This window comes from Octopus bimaculoides, chromosome 25 (genome assembly GCF_046866305.1).
Source record: "Octopus bimaculoides isolate indiv1 chromosome 25, ASM4686630v1, whole genome shotgun sequence".
Classification (NCBI taxonomy): Eukaryota; Metazoa; Mollusca; class Cephalopoda; order Octopoda; family Octopodidae; genus Octopus; species Octopus bimaculoides.
In genome coordinates this window covers 9129652-9157601 of record NC_142952.1, presented here as the reverse complement: position 1 = coordinate 9157601, position 27950 = coordinate 9129652, and the positions used below count along the sequence as shown (strand labels likewise).

At 37.9% G+C, this 27950-nt stretch overlaps 1 protein-coding gene across 6 annotated transcripts; it reads left to right on the top strand.

Moving 5' to 3' along the window:
• Positions 1 to 13: 13 nt before the first annotated feature.
• Positions 14 to 27950, top strand: LOC106870494 (sperm microtubule associated protein 2-like). 6 transcript variants are annotated; one of them, XM_089342263.1, is made up of 6 exons: positions 14 to 303; positions 13707 to 13831; positions 14911 to 15073; positions 17598 to 17664; positions 22895 to 23115; positions 24521 to 24656. In XM_089342263.1, exons 3-6 carry the CDS (start codon positions 15070 to 15072, stop codon positions 24556 to 24558), a joined length of 330 nt encoding a protein of 109 aa, XP_089198389.1. In that variant the 5' UTR covers positions 14 to 303; positions 13707 to 13831; positions 14911 to 15069; the 3' UTR covers positions 24559 to 24656. The 6 variants fall into 6 exon arrangements, with proteins under 6 accessions (XP_089198389.1, XP_052832214.1, XP_052832216.1 ...); XM_089342262.1 differs by lacking the exons at positions 22895 to 23115; positions 24521 to 24656 and adding exons at positions 17831 to 17879; positions 27113 to 27950 and having other exon boundaries at positions 58 to 303; XM_052976254.2 differs by lacking the exon at positions 22895 to 23115 and having other exon boundaries at positions 17 to 303; positions 24521 to 25232.

Genomic DNA, 27950 nt, shown 5'->3' with positions numbered 1-27950 from the left:
TGTCTGTCTGCCTGCGCGCGCGTTTGTGTAAATGGACAGGCGAGAGAGATAGATTGTTAAAACATACGAAAGACAAGGAAAAAGAAAAGAAAAATAATATCAACTATTTACTGAAGAAAGACAGACAAAGCAAATACCATCACCAACTTGAATCATATTTTCGAAGAAGACAAACCGTTTGTGACGTGTTCGATGACATGACAATTTCGACTAGAATAACTGTCTTGTAGTTCGACTTTTGTCCTTCCGTATAGAAAGGTCTACATATACCAAGAAATGGGAATTTTGGCCCATCAAATTGTGGTAAGCCCTTATTTACACACGCATATATATATATTTATTTATTTGAACATTCATCTATCTCCTGTCCTCTTAATATTTTTTAAGAGATGCTAATTACTTTCGCTATTTGATTCTCATCATTTAACGCATAATTTTCGTATTTCTTTATATGTGACCAAACACTTGATATTTTCTTAAATTTACCAATGCTTTCTTTGTTGTCTACAGATTAAGGAACTTATTTTCTTCTAGATATAACCATAAATAAAATTTTCTAAACAAATTTAAGATTCTTACAAAAGATTCCCTCTCCGTTGCTGTGACTCCCAAAATATACAAAATAGATTCTTTGTTAAATAAAATTTGAATTTAACGGATTGTTTAAACTCCGTCATTGAAATGGAAAAAGATAAAACAAAAATGCCGTACTGTTTGGATCAAGGTTGGGGAAAGCGAATGACAGATCATGTTCTCATCTGAAACACCTTTGTTTTTGATACTTCCGATGATCAATAAATTAATTGTCGAGGGCAGAATTCGTACACCACCCGTTTTTGGCGTAACAAAAACCCTAACCACTGGGTGTGTGTATTCTTTACTTTCGCCATAGTCGAGTAGACTTAATCGATTGTATCTTTGCCATCAAAACGTGTTGCCTTTTGCTGCCATTGTCCTGTATTAGAAACCTAAACCTACATTTATGTAGTTTTTAGTTACGTGTCCCCCGCTTCTGTTATCAAATTCGGCAGATTAGTGTTTCTCAACCATCGGGTGAACCCTCCTAGCCAGACGTTGTTCAAAAACTGATATATTTCTATAATCGAATGTTAGAAATTGTATTAAAAAAATTATTAAAATATTCTGTGAATTGTAGAAGTATATATTTTAACAAATCTTATATGGATCTCCAAAGGCCGTATGAACTCCGGTTGAGAACCACAGCTGTGGATGGTCGATAACCGTTTCTGCCACCCCGAACATAATTTGTGACCTTTTGTCTATAAATCGATAATCAATATAATCTACGCCACATTTCAGTTTGTTTTGATCTCCGTTGATCAAGCTGATCGAAATGTGGTATATATATATATATGTAAATATCGACTCGTAGATATGGACTCATGGCCCCAGTTTTATGGAGACTGGTTTACTTAATGAAATCAATTAAATAGGAATGCTTCAAAGTATGCTGTTGACAAAACTTGAGCACATACGTCAGCAGTCAAACACTGAAGGTTTTTAAGAAGACTACTATAGACCATAACCTTTAAAACAGTGGTCCTCAAGCGGGGTCCAACATGACTCTTGAGGCTCCATATAAAATTTAATTGTTCAAAATCTGTAAGCTTTAGAGGTGTAAGATGGGATCGTTAAATTATGCTATGTGCATTTACCAATGTAAATATTTATTGTGTGTAGTCTTATCAAAATAAATTCTGTGTGTTACAATTTGCTATAATTCAGTGAAAAGGAATACATTTTACAAAGTGCCATAATTACGCAAACTATTTCAACAATTTTCTTATACAATTTATTATCAAGTTTAACTATAAAAATATAATGGAATTTTTGAAACTTCAAATAGTTATGGAGGTGCAGTAGAGCACAATAGGAATCAACGGGGTCCACAGAATGGTTGAGAACCTTTACTTGAAAGGGACATTGATATTGCACAGACATTCGTGACATTCTTTCGGAAGTTGATCGTGCCGCTTGCTTTCTCAATAGCACCGTTTTATCAGATTTATCTGTTTCTCTGCATGTCAATGCAATGGGCCCTGTAATATTATTTATTGCAGCAAGTTATAGTATACATAAATCAGAACTGGGACCCCTGATGCGTGAGGCCCTTGGGCAACTGTCCAGTGTACCCATGCCTTAAGACGTCGCTGGGTCTTAGAAAAATAAACATTTGTATTTCACTCAACCGCCCAATTTCTTGCTATTTTCTGCCTCCATTATAGTTAGGGATGTAAGTGGCCCAATCAACTTCCCAATAGAATGACGAGAAAAAAAGTCTTTGCAATATTATGTCTCTTTAAAGGTCATCTCTAAGCATCAACCTAAAACTAAAATACATGACACACACATTCTTGGGACCTGAAAATAAACAGTTCTATATTTAACAACCATTTAGTTTCGCGTTCTTTCCTTCGCCATGAAGTAATGATAGCTAGGGAAGTAAGCGGCCTGATCAACTTCCCTTCTGAAAAGAATGTCAAAAAATGTCTTTGCAGCATCATATCCCTTTAAAGATTATCTAAAATTAAAATACATGTATAGTCCTTTTTTTTTTTTTGGTTAGTTTGGTTTTTAAAATTAAAATTTGAATTTAATAATTACATACATATCACGTATTATATGGTACATATATGTTACAAAACCACATTAAAATCCAAATCCGAAACCGAAGAACACAAACATGAGAAAGAAAAAAAAAAGAAGAGAAAAATCAATTTAACACTAAGTGCATCAATTGGTCGAACACCTACCTCAAGGTTCAACGAAACTTACTGAAGCAAGCCAGCACGCTCGTGGCATTACCGCGGGCGATGGCGAGGCTGAGGCGTTTGTACAGCCAAGCACTCTTACGAGCATCACCTGCCATCTGTGAAGCAGACGACAACGAAATTCACTGTTAGCGGCCCAGCCCCTCCAAACGTCACAGGCTGGCAGATATGGTTCACTGACGGATGTTCCGTTCGGCTACGAAAGCAGTGACCCTCACGTTTACCGCGGCATCCAGGATGTGGGAGGGAGTAAAGGAGTCACAGATTGTGGCGTTCCAGATGAGGCACCTACCTCTTACCCAGAGACAAAGGGTAAGACCATCTGGTCTCTTCCCATCTCTTCTGAATAATCCTACCGGCTCTAGAACTGAGGGGTATTCATGCGAGTCAGGGCCCGCTTACTGATTTAAGTTTAGCTCGGTCTGATGAGCGAAACGACCAGCATTTAGGTGACCAGACAATATGTGAAGGCCCGTGGAGTCGAGGGGCCTACCACAGCGATATGTCAGTCCCCCACAGACGTCGGCTCTCACTCTGAGTGCAATGGAGATGTGGAGCTCATGCATACTAAATAGACCGCCAATGTTGGCCACAGGCAAGGCATCAATCCAGTCCCCCGAGAATTTCGCACTTGCGGAATGTAGGTGACACCTTGAAAATTGATTAGACTGGTCAAAGAGAGAGTTGAAAGTAGCATCTGAGCGCAGATTGCCCCATACTCTCTTTCCGTCTATCCTCATCTGAATCAAGAACTGACAAACGCAGCTTTCTCCACTGTAACAGAGCTTCATCCATTTCCCTACTGGAACTAGTCTATATTGGAAAGGAAAGGATGCTGCCTACCAAAGGGTGGGGGAGAGAAAACAGGGAAATTTTCTGATGCAGCTCCTCCGCTAATTATATTTTGCATTTAAACCACTTAAATATCATTTAATGTAATTCTGAAGAAAATATAATAATAATAATTGTCACACATCAACTTCACTTGTCCCCGAATCAACCATGAATTGTTTTAAATGTCTTTTTATATATATAGCAAAAAATTAGATTCAGATGAATATGGTACTTAAGTTGAGGCACCAGAATTTAGTACGGTATTATCCATACAATTTCAATGATTAAAATCAAAATAAGCAAGTAGATAAAGGCGAATAAATAACACTCAAGCACTTGATCACGTTTCAATTTGAATGTGAAGTATGACATCGATGGCTAGAGAGAACATCATGGAAAAAATTAGTAAAACTCAACGAAAAGTGCTGGATTATTGGGTAAAGAATTTAAGGAACTTTTCTGCATACCTGTAAGTGACAATCTAATAGCAAGATTATTGAAGAAATTAAATTTCGATATTAAAATAACGTCGGATTAAAAGAAAGAAAAAAATCGCCATCACTTAATGCTCAGTGCGGTCGCTCAGCCTGCTAGAAATTACAGCAAAATACCTATTATCAACACCGTCGTATCTTGAAGAAGAACAGCATAACATATAATAATAATAATAATAATAATAATAATAATAATAAGCTATATAGTGCGATGAAGCATTCCTATATTGACAATAACGAAGCAAAAAAATTACTATTTTCTTCCGATGACAAACAAACTGGTTTCAGGCTGGCTTTCATGAACTAATAATCTTCCATACTCATGACACAAACTTCAACTTTTGATAGTTTGCTCAAGTAAAAAAAATTACGATAAAAAAAATAAGAATCGTTCTGCTTGCTTTGCGTCTTGGAATACATGTGAAATAGGTGATCCCTTACTTGAAAAACAGGTAAGGGTTAGCGACAGGATGGGTACCCGTTGGACTATGCTTCAATGATATTCGTGGTAGTATGGAAAAGAAAAGAAGAAAAAAAGGACACAGAAACGAATGAACGAATGCACACATACACAAACATACTTAAACATACGCGCACGTACACACTCGAGCGCACGCACTCACACAACTTTGGAAAGACCGGATGATGTGAGTCAGATCTTTCGCCATGAAGAGCCAACCTTCCTCTATGATGATGATGATGATGATGGTGGTAGTGGTGGTGGTGATATTTCTGGGACTTTTCCGATTTATGGTTTTCTTGGAAATACTCAATACTCTCCCCCTCCACAACCACTATCACCACCGCCTCCACCACCACAGTTTCCATCACCACAGTCACCACTACCACCACAGCCTCCACCACCTTCGCTTCCACCACCACCACCACCACCAAAATAACAACATCAACAATCGCCAGCACCAGTAACAACATTAACACCGCCACCATCACTACCACATGCAACAGCAACCACAATGTAAAAGCATCACCAGCGTCGCCGCTTTTGCAGCGACCTCACCAGGCACCATTATGAACACCGACACGACTTCACCACCACCAACAACAACAACAATAACAACCACGACAAAGGCAAAACATCATTATCATCATCACCACCACCAACACCACTACGCCACTGTGATTATTGTAAACACTAACGTAACGACTTCATCATCGTTTCCACCACCGCCGGCGCCGCCGCCATTTGCTCTAGCACGGCTATGTCATACACACATTAATTACTGTTCGTATTACTGACCCGTCTCCATCATATCGACCACTACTACCACCACCACCACTACTACCACCACCACCACTACTGCTACCACCACAACTACTTCTACCACCACCACCACTACTACTACTATTACTACCACCACCACCACTACTACTACTACCACCACTACTACTACTACAACCACCACCACAGCAAAAACAACAACCATCACTACCACGTCCACCATCACCACTACTACTACCTCAACAACCATCGCCATTACTTCTACCACCTTCACCACCACCACCACTACTACCACAACCACTATTGCAATTACCACTGCAGCCACTGTGGGGTCACTGTTCCTCCACCACTTCCAGAATTACATCACCACAACCACCGCATTACCATAACCTTGACCACTACAACTACCACCATCTGTTGCAGCTACTACTGGTCGTGAAAGTAAATTTCTCAGAAAACAAAATGAAAGTCGTTTCCAAGAATAACCTTGTTATCATCGTTATGACTTATCATTGATACCACCACTACCGCTGCTGTGGCCACTATCATCATCACTACTACTCTCACCACCACCACGACCGCTGTAACAACCACCACCACAATCACCACCACCACTACCACCATCATCATCATCATCATGTGTAGTTTCTCACCCTGCTAGAAATATCAGCCAAATTTCCTTCAAAGTTTCAACTCTATAGAGCCCACCTTCAATGTTAGAAGCCTCCTCAGTCAGATTGTTATGGATTTCTATGTCATACACACATACAGGGTGCGATGGGTAGACTGTTGCCATTTTATATTTTTAATTTCGTGCATGCACATTGTTTTTGATTTTGTCAACAGCACATTATTGTAGGTTCAGTTAAGCACCGTCTGTCAAAAAATAACAGCACCATGATGCAATCCACTCTGCCAGAAATTTGGAAATGGCATGCTGTACTGCTTGGCATTTGTGCTGGAAGCTCCAATACAAACATTTCGGTGTTTGGGTGTCAATCTGAGGACATGTACCGAGAGTAATAAAAATCAAACATCCAGTCAACATCATGGTGTATGGAGAGATCACTAGTGATTCATTCATCTTCCCACATGGCCTCAGAATCAACACAGAGGCCTACATCAAGTACCAAGAGGAGGTAGTGCTACCCTGGGTCAAGAGGGTGGCTACTGGAAGACCCTATGTCTGGCAACAGGATTCTACTATGCTACACAAGCAGGAGAACCCAGAGATGGCTGTCAGACAATTTCTGCGACCACATCACACCTAACATCTGACCACCTAACTCTCCAGACTGCAACTCCCTTGATTTTATGTGTGGGGCGCAGTTGAGCAACAGACCAACAAAACTTCTTGCAACACCAAAGATGAACTGAAGGCAAGTATTATGACAGCATTCATCAACTTAAACAAGGAGACCATCCAGAAGAGTTGCAGGAGATTCCGAAGTTCTCTGGAGGCCATGGTTGAAACCAATGGCGATTTTATTGAACAAATTAATTCTTTAGCATTTCAAGATATTTTATGTAATTTTGGTAAATATATTTGTTAAAATGGGATATCAGTGTTATTTTCATTTTTGCGTCATTTAGATGACAGTTTATTCACCGCACCCTGTGTATATATATATATATATATATATATATATATATATACAGATAGATAGATATGCACACACACACATATAAGGGTGAATCAAAAAGTAATGTAAGTAAAAATTGTATTACTTTCTGACTCACTTGTGTGTGTGTGTATATATATATATATATATATATATATATATATGTATAAATATATATATATACACATCCATGGCAGGGGATGGTGGCGAACCCTGCTGTACTATTCCACCACAACTTTCTCTCACTCTTACTTCCTGTTTCTGTTGTGCCTGTAATTCAAAGGGTCAGCTTTGTCACACTGTGTCATGCTGAATATCCCCGAGAACTACGTTAAGGGTACACGTGTCTTTGGAGTGCTCAGCCACTTGCACGTTAATTTCACGAGCAGGATCAACTGGAACCCTCGACGTCGTAAGCGACGGAGTGCCAACAAGATGCACATCCATGCATTGGCATAGATGCACTTTACGTGACATGGGCATGGGTACTTTTTTCATGTGGCACCAGCATTCACAAGCCCCCAAGATTAGGATCACTCAGTCAAAGACGGATATAGGGGACATGCCTGTATGCAAGACAGCCACAATTTTACTTAGCTTAACGTGTCTTCTCAAGCACAGCAAACCACCAGAAGTCTTGGTGCTTTATCATCCTCTCTGTGAGGCCCAACAGTTGAAGATCCTTTCTCACTACTATGTCCCACATCTTCTTGGGACTACCCCTTCCACACAATCCCTCCACAATTAGAGATTGGTACTTCTTGATGTAGCTGTCTTCATCCATACACAACACATAACTTTGTTTCAAGTAATTTCGAAAACAATGAAGAAATTTAAACAACTTTTTCATATTAGTAAGTCAGTGTTTGGAACATTAATTAACATGAAAGTTTGATGGAAGTTTTTAATTTAACTCACTTTAAAACAGGAAGATCATATCATAGAACTAAGGTCAGTCTTAGGCATGTTGGTATCAAAAGGATTAAAATGTATAACTCACCATTTCATGAGCATTAGTTCAAATCTAGTGGTATCATTGACAGTGTCTAGATCAGAGATACCAATTTATGGTCCAAAATATAATTTTGAAATGTTTGTGAAGATAAAAAAAAAAATCATTTACTTTTAGGATATTTGATATAATGTAAAAATGTTATGCTAAGAAGTGATGCTACTACAAACAACAATTATTGCAAAAAACAAAAAAAAGGAAAAGAGACTGGCCAATGTTTCCCCAAGGAAAAAATATCAAATCTCATCATCATCATTTAACATCTGCTTTCCATGCTGGCATGGGTTGGATGGTTTGACTGAAAACTGATAAGCTGGGGAGCTGCACCAGGTTCCAATCTGATGTAACATGGTTTCTACAGCTGGATGCCCTTCCTAATGCCAACCACTCCAAAAGTGTAGTGGGTGCTTTTTATGTGCCACTGGTGTGTCACTAACGTGACACTGGTATCGGCCACAGCTATGATCTCACTTTTCTTGACAGGTCTTCACAAGTATGGTATATTGTCAAAGGTCTCGGTCACTTGTCACTGCTTCCGTGAGGTCCAATGCTTGAATGGTGTTTTTTATGTGCCACCAGCATGAGTGCCAGTCAGATAGCACTGGCATTTTTTTATTATCATTTTGTTTTTGTATTTGGTTTGCAAGATTCTTGATGTGAACTTGTGTCTTGAAACAAATTTTATTGTATCTGAGGAGGGTCATTATGCCAATTACAAACACACATTCTCAAAAAATGGGGTTTACCCAAATGGGTTGAGATATTTGAAGTTTGAAGGAACATAGTACTAGACCTAACTCTACTAATTCTAATTTGCTTAAATTAACACACACTCACACAAATATAAGATATATAAATAAATAAAACTTTACAGTTGAGTGGTTACAGCAGCACCATTCAACCATGAAAAGAATTTCTGCTACAAATATTCTGTCATGTCTATGCAAACATGATAAAATGTATTAAAAAGAAAAAAATGTTATCACAGATACATGTTCAATTTTATATGAATACACATTGTGTTATAAATCTATATTCATTTTTCTTCTGCATATACATCATGTTATCTAATATAATAAATGCGAATGTCAGTGTGTCTGTGTGTCACAATTTTTTAACTTTACTCCTAGAGGCTGTAGCCCAACATGTCATACCATTTTGGAATCAGGCCAACTCCATGAGTAAATTAAAAACATTCCGGGTCGACTCTGGACCCGCAATACTGAAATTTTGGATTTCCAAGTTTTCATTACTGCGATTGTTTATGGCGATTTTTTTTTACATGATTTTTTGCACAAAATTCTTTGGTATGATAACAGTTTTTAGAATTTAGAAGTAAATTTTGGGAATAATTGAAATTAATTGCAATTATTTTTGACAATTTTCTTATGTTATTCTTATGAATTTTTTTGTATCATAAAAAAACTGTTAATGACCAATGTAAGAATCAAATCACTAGTCGCCACTTTTGTAAGTGGATATCCATGTCAACACTCTTGTAATGTGACTACTGTATGTCACTTTTGTATCCTACACTATAACAGTGTGATATACAGTACCACGGAACAGGACAGACACCAACTGTCTCCACTTGATGTATTCCCAAATACTCTGCCAACTGTAACCAATTCAAAACAACTCTCAACAAACTATAACAACTTCTCAACAATTTCCTGTGACTTCACGAACTCACAAATGACATCATTCGACTTTCTGCAATTTCTCATCTCTCTCTCTCTCTCTCTCAGTCAAACATACAGCTACTTATATGAGTTCAGTTCGTCTCACATGGGGTGTCAAGATACTCACCATAACAGTATATATATATATATATATAGGGAGAATTCACAAAAAAACCCCAAAGATGAAGACAGGTGGTGTAGAAAACAAACAGATGTATTAGTATAACGCTCGGGAATTGAAAAAGTCTTTAACGTTTCGAGCCTATGCTCTTCCACAGAAAGGAACACAGAAAGAAACAAGGAGAGAAAAAAAATGTCTAGTGGTCAGTGATCTATCATGGCAATTATATCTATGTATATGTGGTGTGCGAGAGAGATGACTGCATTGGTATGATCATGTGATGCATATGGATGTGGATAGCTGTATGAAGAAGTGCTGATCTCTAACAATGGAGGGAAGCTGTCGAAGAGAGAGGCCCAGGAAGACATGGGATGAAGTAGTGAAGCATGATCTTCAAACATTGGGCCTCACACCCGGTGGCATGTAAAAATCACTTTTTGAGCATTGAAACTGTCATGGAAGCAATGACAAATGACTGAGACCTTTGGCCATATGCTGTGCTTGAGAAGAAGACCCATCAAGCCAAATGAAATCATTTAGTAGGCAGAAACTGAAAGAAGCCCATTGTGCACACACATATATATATATATATACCATATATTAACATGTATAAGGAAACCCTTTTTGTCAAAAATTAGGTTAAAAAAATGTAGGTGTTTCTTATACATGGATAGTATTACAGATATCAATAAATTACTTAATTCCTCAAACCTTAAATCTCCAAATGAGGGGATTCCTTATACACGAGGGTTCCTTATACATGTTAAAATACGGTATATTCTTTTATTTGTTTCAGTCATTTCACTGCAGCCATGCTGGAGCACCTCCTTGAGAGGTTTTGAGTCAAACAAGTCTACCCCAGGACATATTTTTTAGGCCTAGTTCTTATTCTATCAGTCTCTATTGCTGAACTACTGAGTTATGGAAATGTAAACACGCCAACACCGGTTGTCAAGTGGTAATGGGGGTACAAACACAGACACAAAGACACACACACATAGATATATACATATGTATATATATATATATATATATATATATATATATATATATATATATATATATATATACACACACACACATACACACACGATAGGCTTCTTTCAGTTTCTGTTTACCAAATCCACTAATGAGGCTTTGGTTCGCCTGAGACTATAATAGAAGACACTTGCTCAAGGTACCATGCAGTGGAACTGAACCCAGGACTATGTGGTTGGTAAGTAAGCTACTTACCACATAGCCACTCCTGCACCTATATATAGATATATACGTGGCCTAGTGGTAAGAGTGTTGCACTCATGATTGCGAGATCATGGTTTCAATTCCTAGAGCAGGTGGTGGTGTGTTGTCTTCTTGAGCAAAACACTTCATCTGATGTTGTCATGCGATCGCTTCAACACCTGACATATGGTACACCTGTGCACCTGTTCAGACAGTGTTGATTTGATGGAGAGAATGAACTAATGTGCGGCACAAACATTTGACTATTATTATAAACAAATCATTTGTGCAGGTCATTCAGCTACATGTTGTCTTCAACAAGAGAGTCCATCATATATATTCATATATGTATATATCAATGTGTGTTTGTTTTTGTGTATGTGTTTGTCTCCCATCACCAATTGGCAAGTGGTGTTGGTTTGTTTACGTCCCTGTAACCTAGCTGTTCAACAAAAGGGGCTGATAAAATAAGAACTGGGAAAAAAGAATAAATGAATAAGTACTGGGGTCAATTTGTTTGACTAAACTCTTCAAGGCTGTGCCCCAGCATGGCCGCAGTCCAGTGACAGCAACAAGTCAAAAAGAAGAGATAAAAGATAAAAACAAAGATCTGAATGGTCATGGGTGGGATGTCTTGATTATAAATCTACTTCGTTGGGGCTGAACTGATGGTGGTAGTGGTGATAAACAAGAACTACACAGAAAACAACAACAACAATAGTAGGTAACAGTGACATGCGGTGACTTACGAAGTTAGTCAGACAATAAATACTTGGTGCACATGGCGGAGATGTAACTGAACCCTCCCACCCCACTTTAAAAAAAAATTTTTTTTATGGAAACCCACATTTTTGGTTATGGAGATTCCAGTTCTGAAAAAAAAATTGGCGAAAATTGCAACTTCAAAATTTCAATTTCCCACCATTTTTCACTTTTTTCAGAAATTTTTTTGGTGGGGGAAATACATAGAAAAATACAGAGATTGTGATTCTGAAAAAAAATTCCTTGTAAAATTTCAGTTTTCAAAAAAAAAAAAAAAAAAAAAAAAAAAAACCCAACCTCTCCCCTCCTGATTTTACGGCCATCAGGCAGGCTACCCATATACTAGAAATAGCAGCCAAATCTCGCAGGAATTCGCTGGGCAAAAAAACTGCGATAAAATAATGAAAGAAATATGTAATCAATCTACTCACTTTTCTGCAAAGATTTCTTTCAGAGAAGTTTCCCGCAGTAAAATGAGAAATACTGTGACAAAGTTGTAAAGAAGAGTTTGTTGGAGATTTGACTTATTTCTGCTCTCATATTTTTTGTAACTTACAAGTTTCATTTTGTAGAAAAAAAATCACTTTCAGTTGTAAAAAAACAAAAAAACTGAACACTTTCATTTCACGTTGTCACAGTATACCTCATTTTACTGCAATCGTGAATTGTAAATCAGTTTCAACAAAACAGAAAGATAATTTTTGTAAATCAATCAAAGATTAATCAGCTGTATTATAATTCTGATTTCAGAATGTTTTTGTTCAGTGCAGGGGATTTTTTTCTTTTTTTTTCTTTCTTGCCTTTAACCCTCCAACTCGAGTATAGGCCACTTATAATTGAATTCCATGTCACATAATTTCTCGCTTCTGTACTCTGCCATGAATGTCCCCCTCTCTCTAGTTCCTTTTGTGTTGATCTACACTACGAGTTCTTAGGCCTACCCCTCTTTCTATATCCATCCGGATTCCACTGTAAAGCACTTTTCACTACATTTGGTGTGTCTTTTCTAATTGTGCTATGAATCCACTTCCACTTTCTCTTAAATATTTGCTCCCTAATTGAAACTTGATTCGTTCTTTGCCATAGCTCCATATTGCTTATGTGTTCGGGCCATCTGATTTTAAGTATACTATGCAAGCACCTGTTAATGAATGATTGTATTTGCTTATTTGACTTAACTGTTGTTTGCCATGTCTCAGCCCCATACAATAACCCCGCTTTTACGTTAGTGTTAAAAATTCTTATTTTGTTCTTTATTAAAATTACACTTGCGCTCCATACTTTTTTTAACAGTGCAGAGGATGGTTAATAATAATAATAATTTCAAAACTTACAACAGAGTGAAATAGATATTCCAGAGTCACAGCAACATTTGAGCTGACTCATTAAGAATTAAGGGATTGTTGATATGTTTCAGTCAGAATTTTTAGGGGTCAAAAAGTCAAACCCATTTGACCATTTAGCCTATTGCATTAGTGACATCAATTACAAAGAATTGTTGACAAAGAGGAACTGATAGAAAGGGAGGGGAAGCCAAAACGTGCCTTCTGTAGTTATTTTATGGAGATGAAAAAGAATCTTACAGGCATTGAAATGATAGTTATTGAAAGATAGGAAATGGGGGACAAAAGATTTCCTATGCATTTTTCTTTAAGCATGCCTAGTGGAAGTAAAATGGAAACACAGCAAAGTATCAATCTGGATGGATCCCCTTTGAAACCAAATAACTATTTTAACTCAGTTTCCAGTGATTTGGACAACTTTTCAATGTGGTTATAAATACATTACATTCTTAAATTGATTTTCGAGTTATATAAAAATCAACGGGCATTCAGTGCCAGACTGCATGCCACTGGCAGGTAATAGAATTGTCCGTCTGTTGATTCCATCTTTTATGAATGCAACTACTTTTTTTTATGCTTTTAGAACTAAAAGGGGAGGAGAAAAAAAACTAAAGAAAATAAAAAAAACAAATCAAGTTTCTGGAATATTCTAAGAGTTTCACTGAAGACAGGAAGTGGAAAATTTACGTTTTGGTAAAACTAGTGCAGGTGCGTAAAAAGGTTTCATTATTCAATATTGTGTCAGTGAGAAACAGTTTTGAAGTTATCTAAATATATTGGTGAATAAAACAATAAATAACAAGTAATATCTAAAAAGGCTTGTCAGTCTATTTCATGGTCTCTACAGACAAAATGGAAGAGGAATTTGCCTCAGAGGATGGCAAGGAAGAGGAGATCTATTCTCTTTGGCTGCCAGTTTTCAATCTCTTCAATTTCTGCTCAAACTGATTTCATATTCAGTATAATAACATGGTTTCAGATTCATTTTCACAATGAATCGATAAATAAAGAGTTATTAGCTTTTAAAGTTTGCAAATTTGGGGTAATTTTAACCAATCGTAAGCCACTGACACATTCATGTCTTTTTCCATAGTAACAAGCCAAGCATGAGAACTCTTTTGTCTGCAAGAAGGCATGTGTTGACAAATATTTTCCATTCATTGAGGTTATTGTCAGCCCACAAATTTCAGGCCTTGTGTCTAAAGTAGAAAGGATTATTATAAACTACTTGACTTTACTAGCACCAAAGCAGTAGCTATGTAAAATATGGGAGATTTTTCTGCCAAAATCTGTAAAAAAAATGTGTCATAGGCGCAGGAGTGGCTGTGTGGTAAGTAGCTTGCTTACCAACCACATGGTTCCGGGTTCATTCCCATTGCGTGGCACTTTGGGCAAGTGTCTCCTACTATAGCCTCAGGCCGACCAAAGCCTTGTGAGTGGATTTGGTAGACAGAAACTGAAAGAAGCCCGTCGTATATATGTATATGTATGTATGTGTGTGTATATGTTTGTGTGTCTGTGTTTGTCCCCCCAGCATCGCTTGACAACCGATGGTGGTGTGTTTACGTCCCCGTAACTTAGCGGTTCGGCAAAAGAGTATGATAGAATAAGTACTAAGCTTCCAAAGAATAAGTCCTGGGGTCGATTTGCTCAACTAAAGGCGGTGCTCCAGCATGGCCACAATCAAATGACTGAAACAAGTAAAAGCGTAAAAAGAATATATCAGTTTAACATTGTTGCTTTTATTTCGTTATTTATTTATTTATATTTTTTTTACTCACAAACAGATCTGCCTCAATTATTATACATCAGCAGCGAATTATACACACTAGCAGTGAGGTATATACACACTAGCAGTGAGTTATATACTCCAGCAGGGATTCATATACCCCAGCAGTGAATTGTATTCCTTTCTGAAAACTAGTAATTATCAAACAGCCAGCATCATGGGTAAGTTAACCTTTTAGTATTCGGATTATTCTGTCAAATGTAATTCTGGTTTATTTATCGCATGATCACATGACCGACCAGGCTATCAGATGTTGTTACACATCGCTGGTCACAATGTGCTTTTGTATTGTTTTAGCCTTCAAATAATGACACCCTGATGGCTAGGTGAGCAGGCCAACATTCCCCACTGATAGAAAAAGGGGAACTGGAGCAATGTGAAATGAAGTGCCTTGCTCAAGAACACACTACACCAGCCAGTCAGTTTACATTTTTTTGTGCTGTAACTTATCCTTCAATATTGTCCTCCATGTCTTGGGTCCTTGTGGCCAATAAAAGAAATCCTCATCATCATCGCCATCATCATCATCATCATCAGTGATGGTGACAACCTGGCAGATTGGCATTTTGGACAAAATACTTTATGTTCTGGATTCAAATACTGCTGGGGGTCAGGTTTGACCTTCATCCATTTAGAGTCAGTAGAATAAGTACCAGTTGAACACTGGGGTTGATGTAATTGACTTAACTCCTCCATTAAAATTCCTGGGGCCTGGTCCCAAAATTTGAAACCATTTTTATGGCGAATGCGTACATCACATCCGTCATCTATTACCGCTTGACTGTCGTCCCTCGTCCTGACTGCTGGTGGGCCAAGCTGGTACGCTTGCTCTTTGACTGTCTGTGGAAGGGGTGCTCCATCTGCTGTCAACAGCCACTGAGCAGAGGTCTGGGCCTGCCGTGGTTGCTGATGTGCAGACATTCACTCAGGCTACGGCATCCCAAGCCTTTCCTGGATGGTAAGCAGGTGTGGTCGCCGTTCGTCAGGCTCTCCTTTTCACAGCTCGTATCTTTGATTGAGCTGCAATCTTGGATCAAACATAGACTAGGAAAGGGCGCTTCGCACCTCGAGTGCTGTCAAGCTCTCACCGCCCTCCGACAGGCCTGCAATGCGATCAGTAGTAGTTCCACTCTAGCGTTCTATAAAGGGTTAGTGCAGGAAAAGTGTGATGACATTCTCAGGAAAACTCTAGGTGTCGACGATGACCAGCTAAGCAGTCTATTTGGCGGAACTTTCAGGCCGAGGCCCATGGATAACTTCCAAAAGTCCCTTGCCTGACACTGCTACCGAGGGGCGCTGCCTGTTCGGGATAAACTCTACCAGCACGGACGTGCCATCAGCCAGGCCTGCCTGAGGTGCACTCAGAGCAACGAAATCATTCTGCACGCACTCGTCCAGTGCCCGAGTATTGCTGACCTGTGGGTTTATGTTGAAAAGCTACTGTCGCGTGTAAGACGGATCCGGCTATCAGCTGAATCCATAGTGAAGATTACCCCACTGACTTTTAACCGGGAGGGAAAGGCAATTTTCATTTGTCTGGTGGCTTTAGCAAAAGAGGTGGTATGGTGGACCCGTTTGAAAGGGCTAAAGTCAGACACTTTCCTCTTTGGCCAAGGCCTCATCAACTTTTTCAAATTCCACTTGAAAAGGAAGGTGAGAGCAGAGACAGAAGTATTGTCTCATGGCAAATTTGTTGAAAGGTGGTGAATGTTGGAAAGATGGCCAGTATGAATGGACCAATTCTGAGATTACACCTGTAAAATGGAATATAAAAGGAGAAGGGGCTCTCACCCCATTTGACCAAGCACCCATGGCTTTTATGGGTTTTTCCACAAGTAACCTTCAAAGCGCCTCCCCCTATTGGGAGTTCATTTTACTTGTTTATAATTTCGCTGTTATCTAATGGAACTCTTTTAAATAATATATATATATATATATATATATATATATATATATATATATATATATATATATACCGGAGTAAGCACATAAATGTGCAACAAGGTAGAAAAAAGAGTACTCAAATACCAGAGGTAGAGTAATATGCTTTATTTAAAAGCAGCAGAAATATAACAAAAAACTGTTACTCGGAGTTTCATGTTCCCGTTCATCGGACAGCTTTGTTAGATTTTCTAACAAAACTGTCCAATGAACGGGAACGTGAAACTCCGAGTAACAGTTTTTTGTTACATTTCTGCTGCTTTTAAATAAATAATACATACATACATACATATATATATATATATAGGCAAGAATATCAGTCAATTTGAAAACTGATCATTAGTGCCCGATCTCTAATACCACATGAAGTTAAAAAGATTGAGTGCCATTGCTGTACAGGTTCCTTTGACTTGCTAGAAATAGCAGCTATGTCTCCCCTGTATCACTGCTGTCTTACAAAAAAATTTTAGAAGTTGAAAGGACATATTGGATAAGGTCATTCAGATGCACTTAAAAAAAAAAGAAAGAAAGGGATGGTCACATCTGGAGTGTTTTTGGTCATAGGTCTACAGGATTAGGGCTAACCTAGGGTTAAATGACAGCAAGGAGAGACACACTCAGTCTCAGAGATACGCAAGGCTATGCATACACATTCTCACATATTCACACACACACACACATGCACAAATGTGTAGCGATCCACTTTTAACACACTATATCTTTACCATTCTCTCTAATCTGCAGCAGTGTCTCAAAGACTTATGGTTCTTTCTCAATCCAAGCAATTACACGCAAGATATGTTCCACCCAGGTATGTTTGAATTCTTTTCTTTTCACCAGTGCCTCAACCACCACCACCACCACCACCACCACCACCATCATTGTCATCATCATCTGTTTAATGTCCTCTTGTCATGCTTACACGGTTACGTGGTTCTAATCTGACAAATGTTGTTGAAGCAGGTTTTTTTTTTCAGCCAGGTGTTCTTCCTGATGTGAATCCACTCTCACCTGTTGCCAAGTCAGGTAATATTTCATGTTATCTTTTAGACAGCGAACGGCTCAATAATTAGACATATTTACAGACATCGATTAATAAACAAAGATCTGTTTTTGTATAATGATGACTTAAGTTTTCATCTAGCATGCTCTCATTAAACAAGGGAAAGAAAGGCATGCTAGGGAAAAAAATTCTGTATCGTTCCCTGTTTTTGCAAATGAAGGTCAAATTGTGATTTAAGGGGATTTCATAAACAGAAAGGTGTTTCAATAGATTTTGAGAACGACTGGGTGATGTTCTCAAAATAGTAAAGGTACTTGTGGAAATGATCATCAAAACTGAGGGTCAGCCAGTTCCTAATATTATTGGCCCCTTTATGGAATTGTCGAGAACTTATTGACTTCTATCGTGGAAATTTCTATAATAGAATCGAAAAGTATTATAAAAAATTTTTTCCATTACAAAGAAAAAGAAACAACAACAGTTCATGTGTTCTTTTGTATCATTAACCACTTTCTGATAAGAAATTTCTTGAAAATACTTAAAATTCAACTCATATTATACTGATTTCAAATTTTGATACAAATATTGATACAAGGCCAACAATTTCGGGGATGAAGGTAAGTCGATTATATCGACTACAATGTTCAGCTGGTACTTATTTTATCAATTCCGAAAGGATGAAAGGCAAAGTCAACCTCAGTGGAATTTGAACTCAGAATGTAAAGATGGATGAAATGCTGCCAAGAATTATGCTTGGCATGCTATTGATTCAACCAGTTCACCACTTTAAATCCTGTCATGTTATATTGAGAATAATTCAACACACCAAATGCACAAATTGTTTCAGGTGTTTATTGACCACTCGGATAATGAATATTGACCCCTTTGCCGAACTCTGATATAAACGACAGCCAATCTTAGTCTTTCTCATAAAACAAGTTGTGTTTCTTTCAGAGAGTCAGCCCAGTGGCCAGTGTCTACTGCTGCCCTGAATGCTAATTGCAGTCCGAGAGTGATTGACCTTGCAGTTTCAAAGAAACCCCATCCACAATTTCTAGAACCAAAACCAGTGCAAACTGAAGTACCAATATCAGCCAGAAATGCAATACCATCACATCGAATTCGTGTACTTGCTGCACCGGTACCACGCAAAGTAACTGCTAAACTTGAGGAATTTCAGAAACGCAAGTTGTATGAAATTAGACAAGCTTCTATTAGCAGCAGTACAACTAGTGCAAGATTGGAAAAGTTAGGAATAAGCAAGTTGTTACTTCCTACTCGCACGAGTCAATTGATTTACCCCCTACCTCTCAAGACAGCTTCATCAAGAGTGGGAGAACTAAGCGCTCCACCTTCTAGGAGATTTGTTAAGGAAACACACAACCCTTTCAAAGTGAGCCCCACCACACAGCATGTGGTTGCTAGTGAACGCTTAAGGGAACTTGCAAAACCAAAGTCACATCACCTTTAGTTCAATATTTTAAACTTTCATCTATTCTATATGAATATTCATGTTTCAAGGTTTACAAATGTCATTTTTTTTTTGGCCAAAAGTGTGTGGACAGCATTTCAGAAAAATGAGAATAAAAAAAAAAATTAAAAAAACCTCCCCACAAAAAACAGAAAAGAAATATGAAAATGAAACCACACCAAAACATAAAATATCATCTCTGTCACAAAAAAAAAAAAAAGATGAGATGATTTGAGTGTTAGAGATTAGATAACTATGCATAATATATATTTTATATATTATTTTGTGAAATAAAGCATTATTTCAACAGAAAGTATAGGTGGAATGTTTCTTACCATCATCATTGTTTGTGTTGATGTCTTTCTTATCATCTTTGTCTTTGACATTGTCATCATCATTTTACATATCTACATGCTTTTTTCATTGGTTGGTTCGATGAGTCTGCTCTTGTTTCACTTGTCATCATCCTTTGTCTCATTTTTTACTGTGGTTTCTACCAGCTGGCGTATTCAAGGAGAGAAAAGGCGTCCAACCTCCTTGTGTGTGTCTGTAATTTTGGCAGCTTTTATGGCCAATCCTCATGCAAACATTTTTGCAGCCTGTACTGAGTGCATTCTTATTTTCTAACAAAATCTGCATGTGGAATCTATCTACATGGAGCATATCCAATCAAGTCCATGTAAATTTGCAACACTCAAATTGTGTACAACAGACCATTCTTATTTTTGGTAGTGTAGACAGTAACTGAACATTTGGCTTAATATCACCTCCTGGATTTTGGCTGCCATTAATAGATTCCACTTGTTTCAAACATTTGGTTCAGATATTTGGTCAAAGAATAACTACTACTTTCTTTCTTCCACCATTTTCAGAGGCATTGAAATTGTCTCCCCCATAACTAATCAATAATATATATATATATATATATATATATATATATATATATAATTGATTTTATAGATATATATATATATATATATATATATATATATATATATATATATATATATACATATATACAGGGTGCGGTGAATAAACTGTCATCTAAATTACGCAAAAATGAAAATAACACTTGACATCTCATTTTAACAGATATATTTACCAAAATTGCATTAAAATATCTTGAAATACTAAAGAGTAAATTTATTCAATAAAATCGCCAATGACATCAACCATGGCCTCCAGACGACTTTGGAATCTCCTGCAACTATTCTGAACAGTCCCCTTGTTTAGGTTGGTGAATGCTGCCATAATCCTTACCTTCAACTCATCTTTGGTGTTACAAAGAGTTTTGTTGGTCTCTTGCTCAATTGTGCCCCACACATAATAATCAAGGGATTGCAGTTTGGGGAGTTAGGTGGCCAGATGTTAGGGGTGATGTGGTCGCAGAAATTGTCTGATAACCATGACTGAGTTCTCCTGCTTGTGTGACATGATATAGAGTCCTGTTGTCAGACATAGGGTCTTCCAGCAGCTACCTTCTTAACCCAGGGCAACACTACCTCTTCCAGGCACTTGATGTAGGCATCCGTGTTGAGTCTGAGGTGATGTGAGAATGTTAAATGGAGGCATAACATTGCCATCACTAGTGATCACTCCAAACACCATGATGTTGACTGGATGCTTTATCTTTATCACTCTCGGTACATGTCCTCAGACTGATATCAAAACACTCTGAAATGTTCGTATTGCAGCTTCGAGTGTGAATGCCAAGCAGTACATCATGTCGTTCCCAAATTTCTGGCTGGGTGAATTGCGTCACGGTACTGTTTTACTAACATACAGTGCTCAACTGTATAGTAACCCTACTATACTGTGTAGTCGACAAAATCAAAAACAAACAATGTGCATTTGCGAAATGAAAAATATAAAATGGTAACAATTTACCCATCGCACCTTGTGTATATATATATTATTGATGATATACATACATATATATATATATATATATATATATATATATACACACACACACATATATATTTCCATGCACTCAGTACACTCTGTAAAGTAATTGGTGTTAGGAAGGGCATCTAGCCATAGAAACGTTGCCAAAACAGACAACTGGAACCTGGTGCAGCCCTCTGACTTGCCAGCTCCCGTCAAACTGTCCAACCCATGCCATCATGGAAGATAGATGTTAAATGATGATGATAATGATATATCGTGTGTGTGTGTGTGTACGTATGTATATATATATATATATATATATATATATATATATATATATCAACATATGTTTGGTGGATATTGGAACCACCAGCCTCTGCCTGTCCAGAACGCTATCACATTCTTCCATTTAGATGAACTTGTCCAAACCCATTCCTCCTTCACTGGAGAATTTTGCATACAACTCAGTGGTATCACTATGAACACCAAGATGGACCCTAGTTACGCAAAACACTTTGTAGGCCATATTGAAAAGCAGATATTTTCTCAACACACAGGACACGATCCAAAGCTGAATGGTTGTTTATTAATAACTGTTTCAGTGTTACCATTCTCACCAGGCAGCAGTTTGATAGGTTCATCTCTTTTATTAATTCCTTTAACCTAACCTTTGAATTTACACTCCTTCAATATCTTACATATCTTATTTTTCTCAATATCTCCATCATCAATTATCACTCTTCTCTCCACAATTCCTCTGACCTTAAACACACTCAATCTGCCATATCATTCTCCAAATTTCATCAACTTCATTGACTATGCAACACTGAATCAAAATTTGGACCTAAATATGAGAAAATGCAACATTTCTCCAAGAACTAAGAGTACCCACAATCAGTTGTGGACTCTGCACTCTTTTCTGACAGGCTGTACATAGTGGCACCGTTCTCCCATCCTTCTACAAGCAAACCCACATGTTGGACACCTACTACAGCCATCCACTCTCCTATAGAAACCCCAAATATGATTCTCCAATCCAACAGCAGTTCTTATCACTTCCTACTTCCAAGAAAGACAAGAACATTGGTAACCTCCTATACTGAAGCTCCACAGCACCTATCCACACACAATCAAGTACCCTTAAATGCACTCAGTAATGATGCAACACTTGTCTCCACATCACCTAGACCACAATTTTAATTGGGTCCTGGCCACAACACCACTTCACCCGAAACATTCACAGCACATCATGCAAACTCAACTACAGTACCATCCCAAAATCCTATGGTGTATTTTATATTGGGGAAACAGGCAATTGCATTGTTGATCACCTCTGCAGACATACCTGAACCACACCACTACATATGCGACACAACTCAACACAGGAGGCCACTCCATCCCCCATCCATCAATGTGCAGTACCTCGACACACCCAAGGAAATAGAAAGATCTACACCCTCTCACTCAAACCTGCCTGCCCCACAACACTGATGGGTATAGATAAATGTCCCACCCTTAACTTCATGTACTTCCAGTTCAGTTATCCTATTTATACCCCCTGGCACCTTAAACTTTCCTCCTCTTCCATGCTGAAAGCTTCCTTTCCTTCAAACAAGCAGCGTAAATATACATAAAAAAGGAAGAGAGCATTCATTAAACCATTTGTGTTTCTTTCAGGGTATCACCACAGTGGCCAGTGTCTTCCGCTGCCATGAATGCTAATTGCAGTCGAAGACTGACTGACCTTGCAGTTTCAAAGAAATTTCATCCACTTTTTATAGCACCAAGACCCGTGCAAACTGAAGTGCCATTGTCAGCTAGAAATGTAAAACCTTCACCTCGAATTATTGTACTTGCTCTTCCGGTACCGCGCAAAATAACCACTAAAATTCAGGAAGGTGAGAAAAGTAATTCGCATAAAGTTAAACAAGCTTCTGTTAGCAGCAGAACCTATCCAAGGCTGGAAAAGTTAGCAGTCAGCAAGTCATTGCATCCAAATTTTCTCCCGAATCAACAGAAACAGCGTCCCATTACCCGGGCAGCATTGACTGCTATAGCATCACCGAGACTAGTAGAACTAAGTGCCCCACCTTCTAGGAAAATGATTAAGAATACATTTGAGCCTTTCAAAGTGATCCCCACCACACAGCATGTGGTTGCTACTGATCGAATATTGCAACTTGCAAAACCAAAGAAATACCAACTTTAAGTTCACCATTTCTACTTTCATCTATTCTACAGAAGTCTTCATGTTTTGAATTTAAAAAATATTTTTTTTCTCTAAACCCTGTGGATGGGCATTTTAGAAAAAGAAGAAGGAAGCAAACCCTACAAAGCCGAAGCAAATAAAAAAATATATATATATATATACACATATATATATCAAAACAAAACCACTCCAAAATATAAAATATCATTTCAGTCAGAAAAAAAAATGATGAAATGATTTGAGTGTCACTGATTAGATAACTAAGCATAGTATATATATTATATATTATTTTGTGAAATAAAGCATTATTTCAACAGAAAGTATAGGTAAAATGTTTCTTACCATCATCATTGTTTATGTTGATGTCTTTGCTATCATCTTTGTCCTCAACATCGTTATCGTCATTTTACATGTTTACATTTTTCATTCATTGGTTGGTTGGATGGGTCTGGCTTGTTTCACTGATCATCATCATTTCTTTGTCGCATGATTTACTGTGGTTTCCACCAGCTGGCATATATATAAGGAGAGTTAAAGGTTTCCAACCTCCTTGTGTATGTCCTTAATCTTGCTGGATTTTTATGACCATTATTCATGCAGACATTTTTGCAGCCTGTACTGAGTGCATTTTTATTTTCTAACAAAATCTGCATGTAACATCTTTCTACATGTGACATATTTGTACATGTAGCATATCCTGTCAAGTCTGCTAAAGATTTGCAATACACAAATTGTGTCCAGTAGACCATAATTAGTTTTGGTGGTGTAGAAAGCAGTCTATCACCTAGCATAACAGCACCTCCTGGATTTTGGTTGCTGTACATATCTATGTCTCTCAACATAGATGGACCCATTCTAACCTTTTTTTCTTCACTGGAGTATATTACAGACATATTAACAGGATTGGTGTGAGCACCAACATGGGTGCAACTTATCCAAAGATTGTTGTAGGCCACATTGAATAGCAAATCTTTCCCAACCTTTCCTTCTGTCCCACACCTGAAAGCCTCCTCTCCTTCAAACAAGCAATGTAAATAAATATGCTAGGAGAAAAAGAAAGAGAGCATTCATTAAACAATTTGTGTTTCTTTCAGAGCAACAGCCCAGTGGCCAGTGTCAACTACTGCCCTGAATGCTAATTGCAGTCCAAGAGTGATTAACCTTGCAGTTTCAAAGAAATTTCATCCAAATTTTGTAGCATCAAGACCAGTGCCAATTGAAGTGTCACTGTCAGCCAGAAATGCAAAACCATCACCTCGACTTCGTGTACTTGCTGTACCAATAGTACGTCACTCAGTGTGTAAGCTTGTGGAATTTCAGAAAAGTAAGTTGTATGAAGACAAAAAAGACTCTGTTAGCAGTAGTACAAACTATTCACAGCTGGAAATCTTAGAAATCAGAAAGTTACCTCGTTCATATAACAGAATGAGTCAACAGATTCAGCAGCCCTTTCCCAAGTCAACATTGAATATAAAAACACCACCAAGGCTGGTAGAACTAAGCATACCACTGTCTAGGAAACTGATTAAGGACACATACAACCCTTTCAAAGTTAACCCCACCTCACAGCATGCGGTTGCTAGTGAACGTTTAACAGAACTTGCAAAACCAAAGACACACCACCTTTAGTCCACTATGTTAGCTTTCATGTTTTCTACAGGAATATTTATCTTTCGTGTTTCTGAAACGTTTTTCTTTGACACAAAAGTTTGTGGCCAGGCATTTCAGAAAAAATAAGTAGGAAAAATAAAAGAAGAAAAGGAACATAGGCAAAAAAAAAAAAAAAAAAAAAAAAAACAAGAAAAACTCACTGAAATTATAAATATTGTCTGACTGAGAAACAAAAGAATGAAATGATTTTTGTATCAGTGGTTATACACAAAAGATAATATGTATTATATATTATTTTGTGAAATAAAGCATTATTTGAACAGAAAGTATAGGTGAAATGTTTCTTGCCATCGTCATTGTCTATGTGGATATCTTTGTTTTCATCTTTGTCATCATCATCATCATCATCATTTTACATCTATTTATTTTTTTTTACTTTGGTTGGTTGGATGTGGTGCATTTATCTCAGTGTCCTCATCATCCTTTGTCTCATCACCAGCTGGCATACACTGGGGAAGAAAAGCCATTCAACATGGTTGTGTATGTCCATAATTTTGGTAAGGTTTTTTTTTGTCTGTTCCTCATATAAATAGTTGTTGTTGCCTGAACCGAGTGCATTTTTCTTGATGGAACATCATCACCGCTTGACACTGCCTTACACTTACACATTAAAGATAAAACCCATGTACTAAATCCTTCTTGTTCTCTTTTCTCCCTGTGCTGTCAAAGCTCCATCTCACTATGCATGTTAAACCACTCTATTCAGTCATCTTCCATAGGTAATGTCATCAGCTTTTAAAAGCTTACAAGACTTGACAGCACCTATGTGTACACAACACTGTCTGATTCCTTCACTTAAATGATATCAACCTCCCTCCCTCTTTTCTTTCACTGGAGAATTTTACAAACAGATTAGTGGTGTCACTATGGGCACCAATATGACTCCCACCTACACAAATTTTTTAGTAGGGTATATTAAGAATTAAGTGTTTGCCCAACTCCTGTTGGTGCTATCACTCTCACCAGGCAACAGATTGATAGTTTCATTTTTTTTTTTAACTCTTTTTACCTCATCTTGGAACTTACTCTCATCATAACTGATATATCAATTGCTTTTCTCAACATCACCTTCAATATTTCTCATTCCTCTCTCCACTATTCCTTTTAAGATCTTAAACACAGTCTGCTACACCATTCTCCAAATTCCACCAGCTTCATTGACTATGCAGTATTGAATCAAAATTTTGAACCCAAATATGAGTAAAATGCAAACTTTTCCTGAATTGATAGTACCCATGCACTCTTTTCTGCCAGGTTAGAGACAGCGGCACTCTTCTTCCACCCCTCTACATCCACAGCTCCAAGATGGACACCTACTACAGCTATCTGCCCTCTTACTAAAACACAATTGTCTGCAAATCCCAAATATAATTCTCCAATCCAACAGCAGTTCTTATCACTCCCCTACTTCCAAGAAAGACAGGAACATTGGTAACCTCCTATACTGAAGCTCCACAGGACCTATCCACACACAACCAAGTGCCCTTAAATGCACCTGTCTCCACATCACCTAGACCACAATTATAATTGGGTCCTGGCCACAACACCACTTCACCCGAAACATTCACAGCACATCATGAAAACTCAACTACAGTATCATCCCAAAATCCTATGGTGTATTTTATATTGGGGAAACAGGCAATTGCATTGTTGATCACCTCTGTAGACATACCTGAACCACACCACTACATATGCGACACAACTCAACACAGGAGGCCACTCCATCCCCCATCCATCAATGTGCAGTACCTCGACACACCCAAGGAAATAGAAAGATCTACACCCTCTCACTCAAACCTGCCTGCCCCACAACACTGATGGGTATAGATAAATGTCCCACCCTTAACTTCATGTACTTCCAGTTCAGTTATCCTATTTATTCCCTCAATTGACCCCCAACATTTCCTCTCACCCCATGCTGAAAACCTTTCCTTCAAAAAGCAATGTAAATAAATAAACTAAGAAAAAAAAAAAAAGGAAGAGAACATTCACTAAAGCATTTGTGTTTCTTTCAGGGCATCACCACAGTGGCCAGTGTCTTCCGCTGCCATGAATGCTACTTGCAGTCCAAGAGTGATTGACCTTGCAGTTTCAAAGAAATTTCATCCACTTTTTATAGCACCAAGACCCGTGCAAACTGCAGTGCCAATATCAGCTAGAAATGTAAAACCTTCACCTCGAATTCTTTTACTTTCTGTACCAGTACCGCGGAGAATAAGCACTAAACTTCAGCCAGGTCAGAAAAGTAAGTTGTATGCAATCAAACCAGCTTCTGTTAGCAGTAGTGCAACTTATTCGAGGCTGGAGAAGTTAGCAGTCAGCAAGTCATTGCATCCAAATTTTGTACCAAATCTACCAAGTCAGCGTCCCATTACCAGGGCAGCACTGACTGCTGTACCATCACCGAGAATAGAGGAACTAAGCAGCCCACATCCTAGGAGACTGATGAAGAACACATTTGAGCCTTTCAAAGTGAACCCTTCTGCACAGCATGCTGTCGCTAGCGATCGAATAGTGGAACTTGCGAAACCAAAGAAATACCAACTTTAAGTTAACTCTTTTAACTTTAAATCTTTTCTACAGAAATCTTCATGTTTCGAATCTTTGAAATATTTTTTTCTTTTCAAAAGTGTGTGGACTTGCATTTCAGAAAATAAGAAGGGGGGAAAAAATCCCTTAAAACAAAGCAAACCAAAGAAATGTATGAAAAATGAAACCACTCCAAAATATAAAAATATCATCTCAGTTAGAAAAAAAAATGATGAGATAATTTGAGTGTTAGTGATGAGACACTAAGCATAATATATATTTTATATATTATTTTTGTGAAATAAAGCATTATTTCAACAGAAA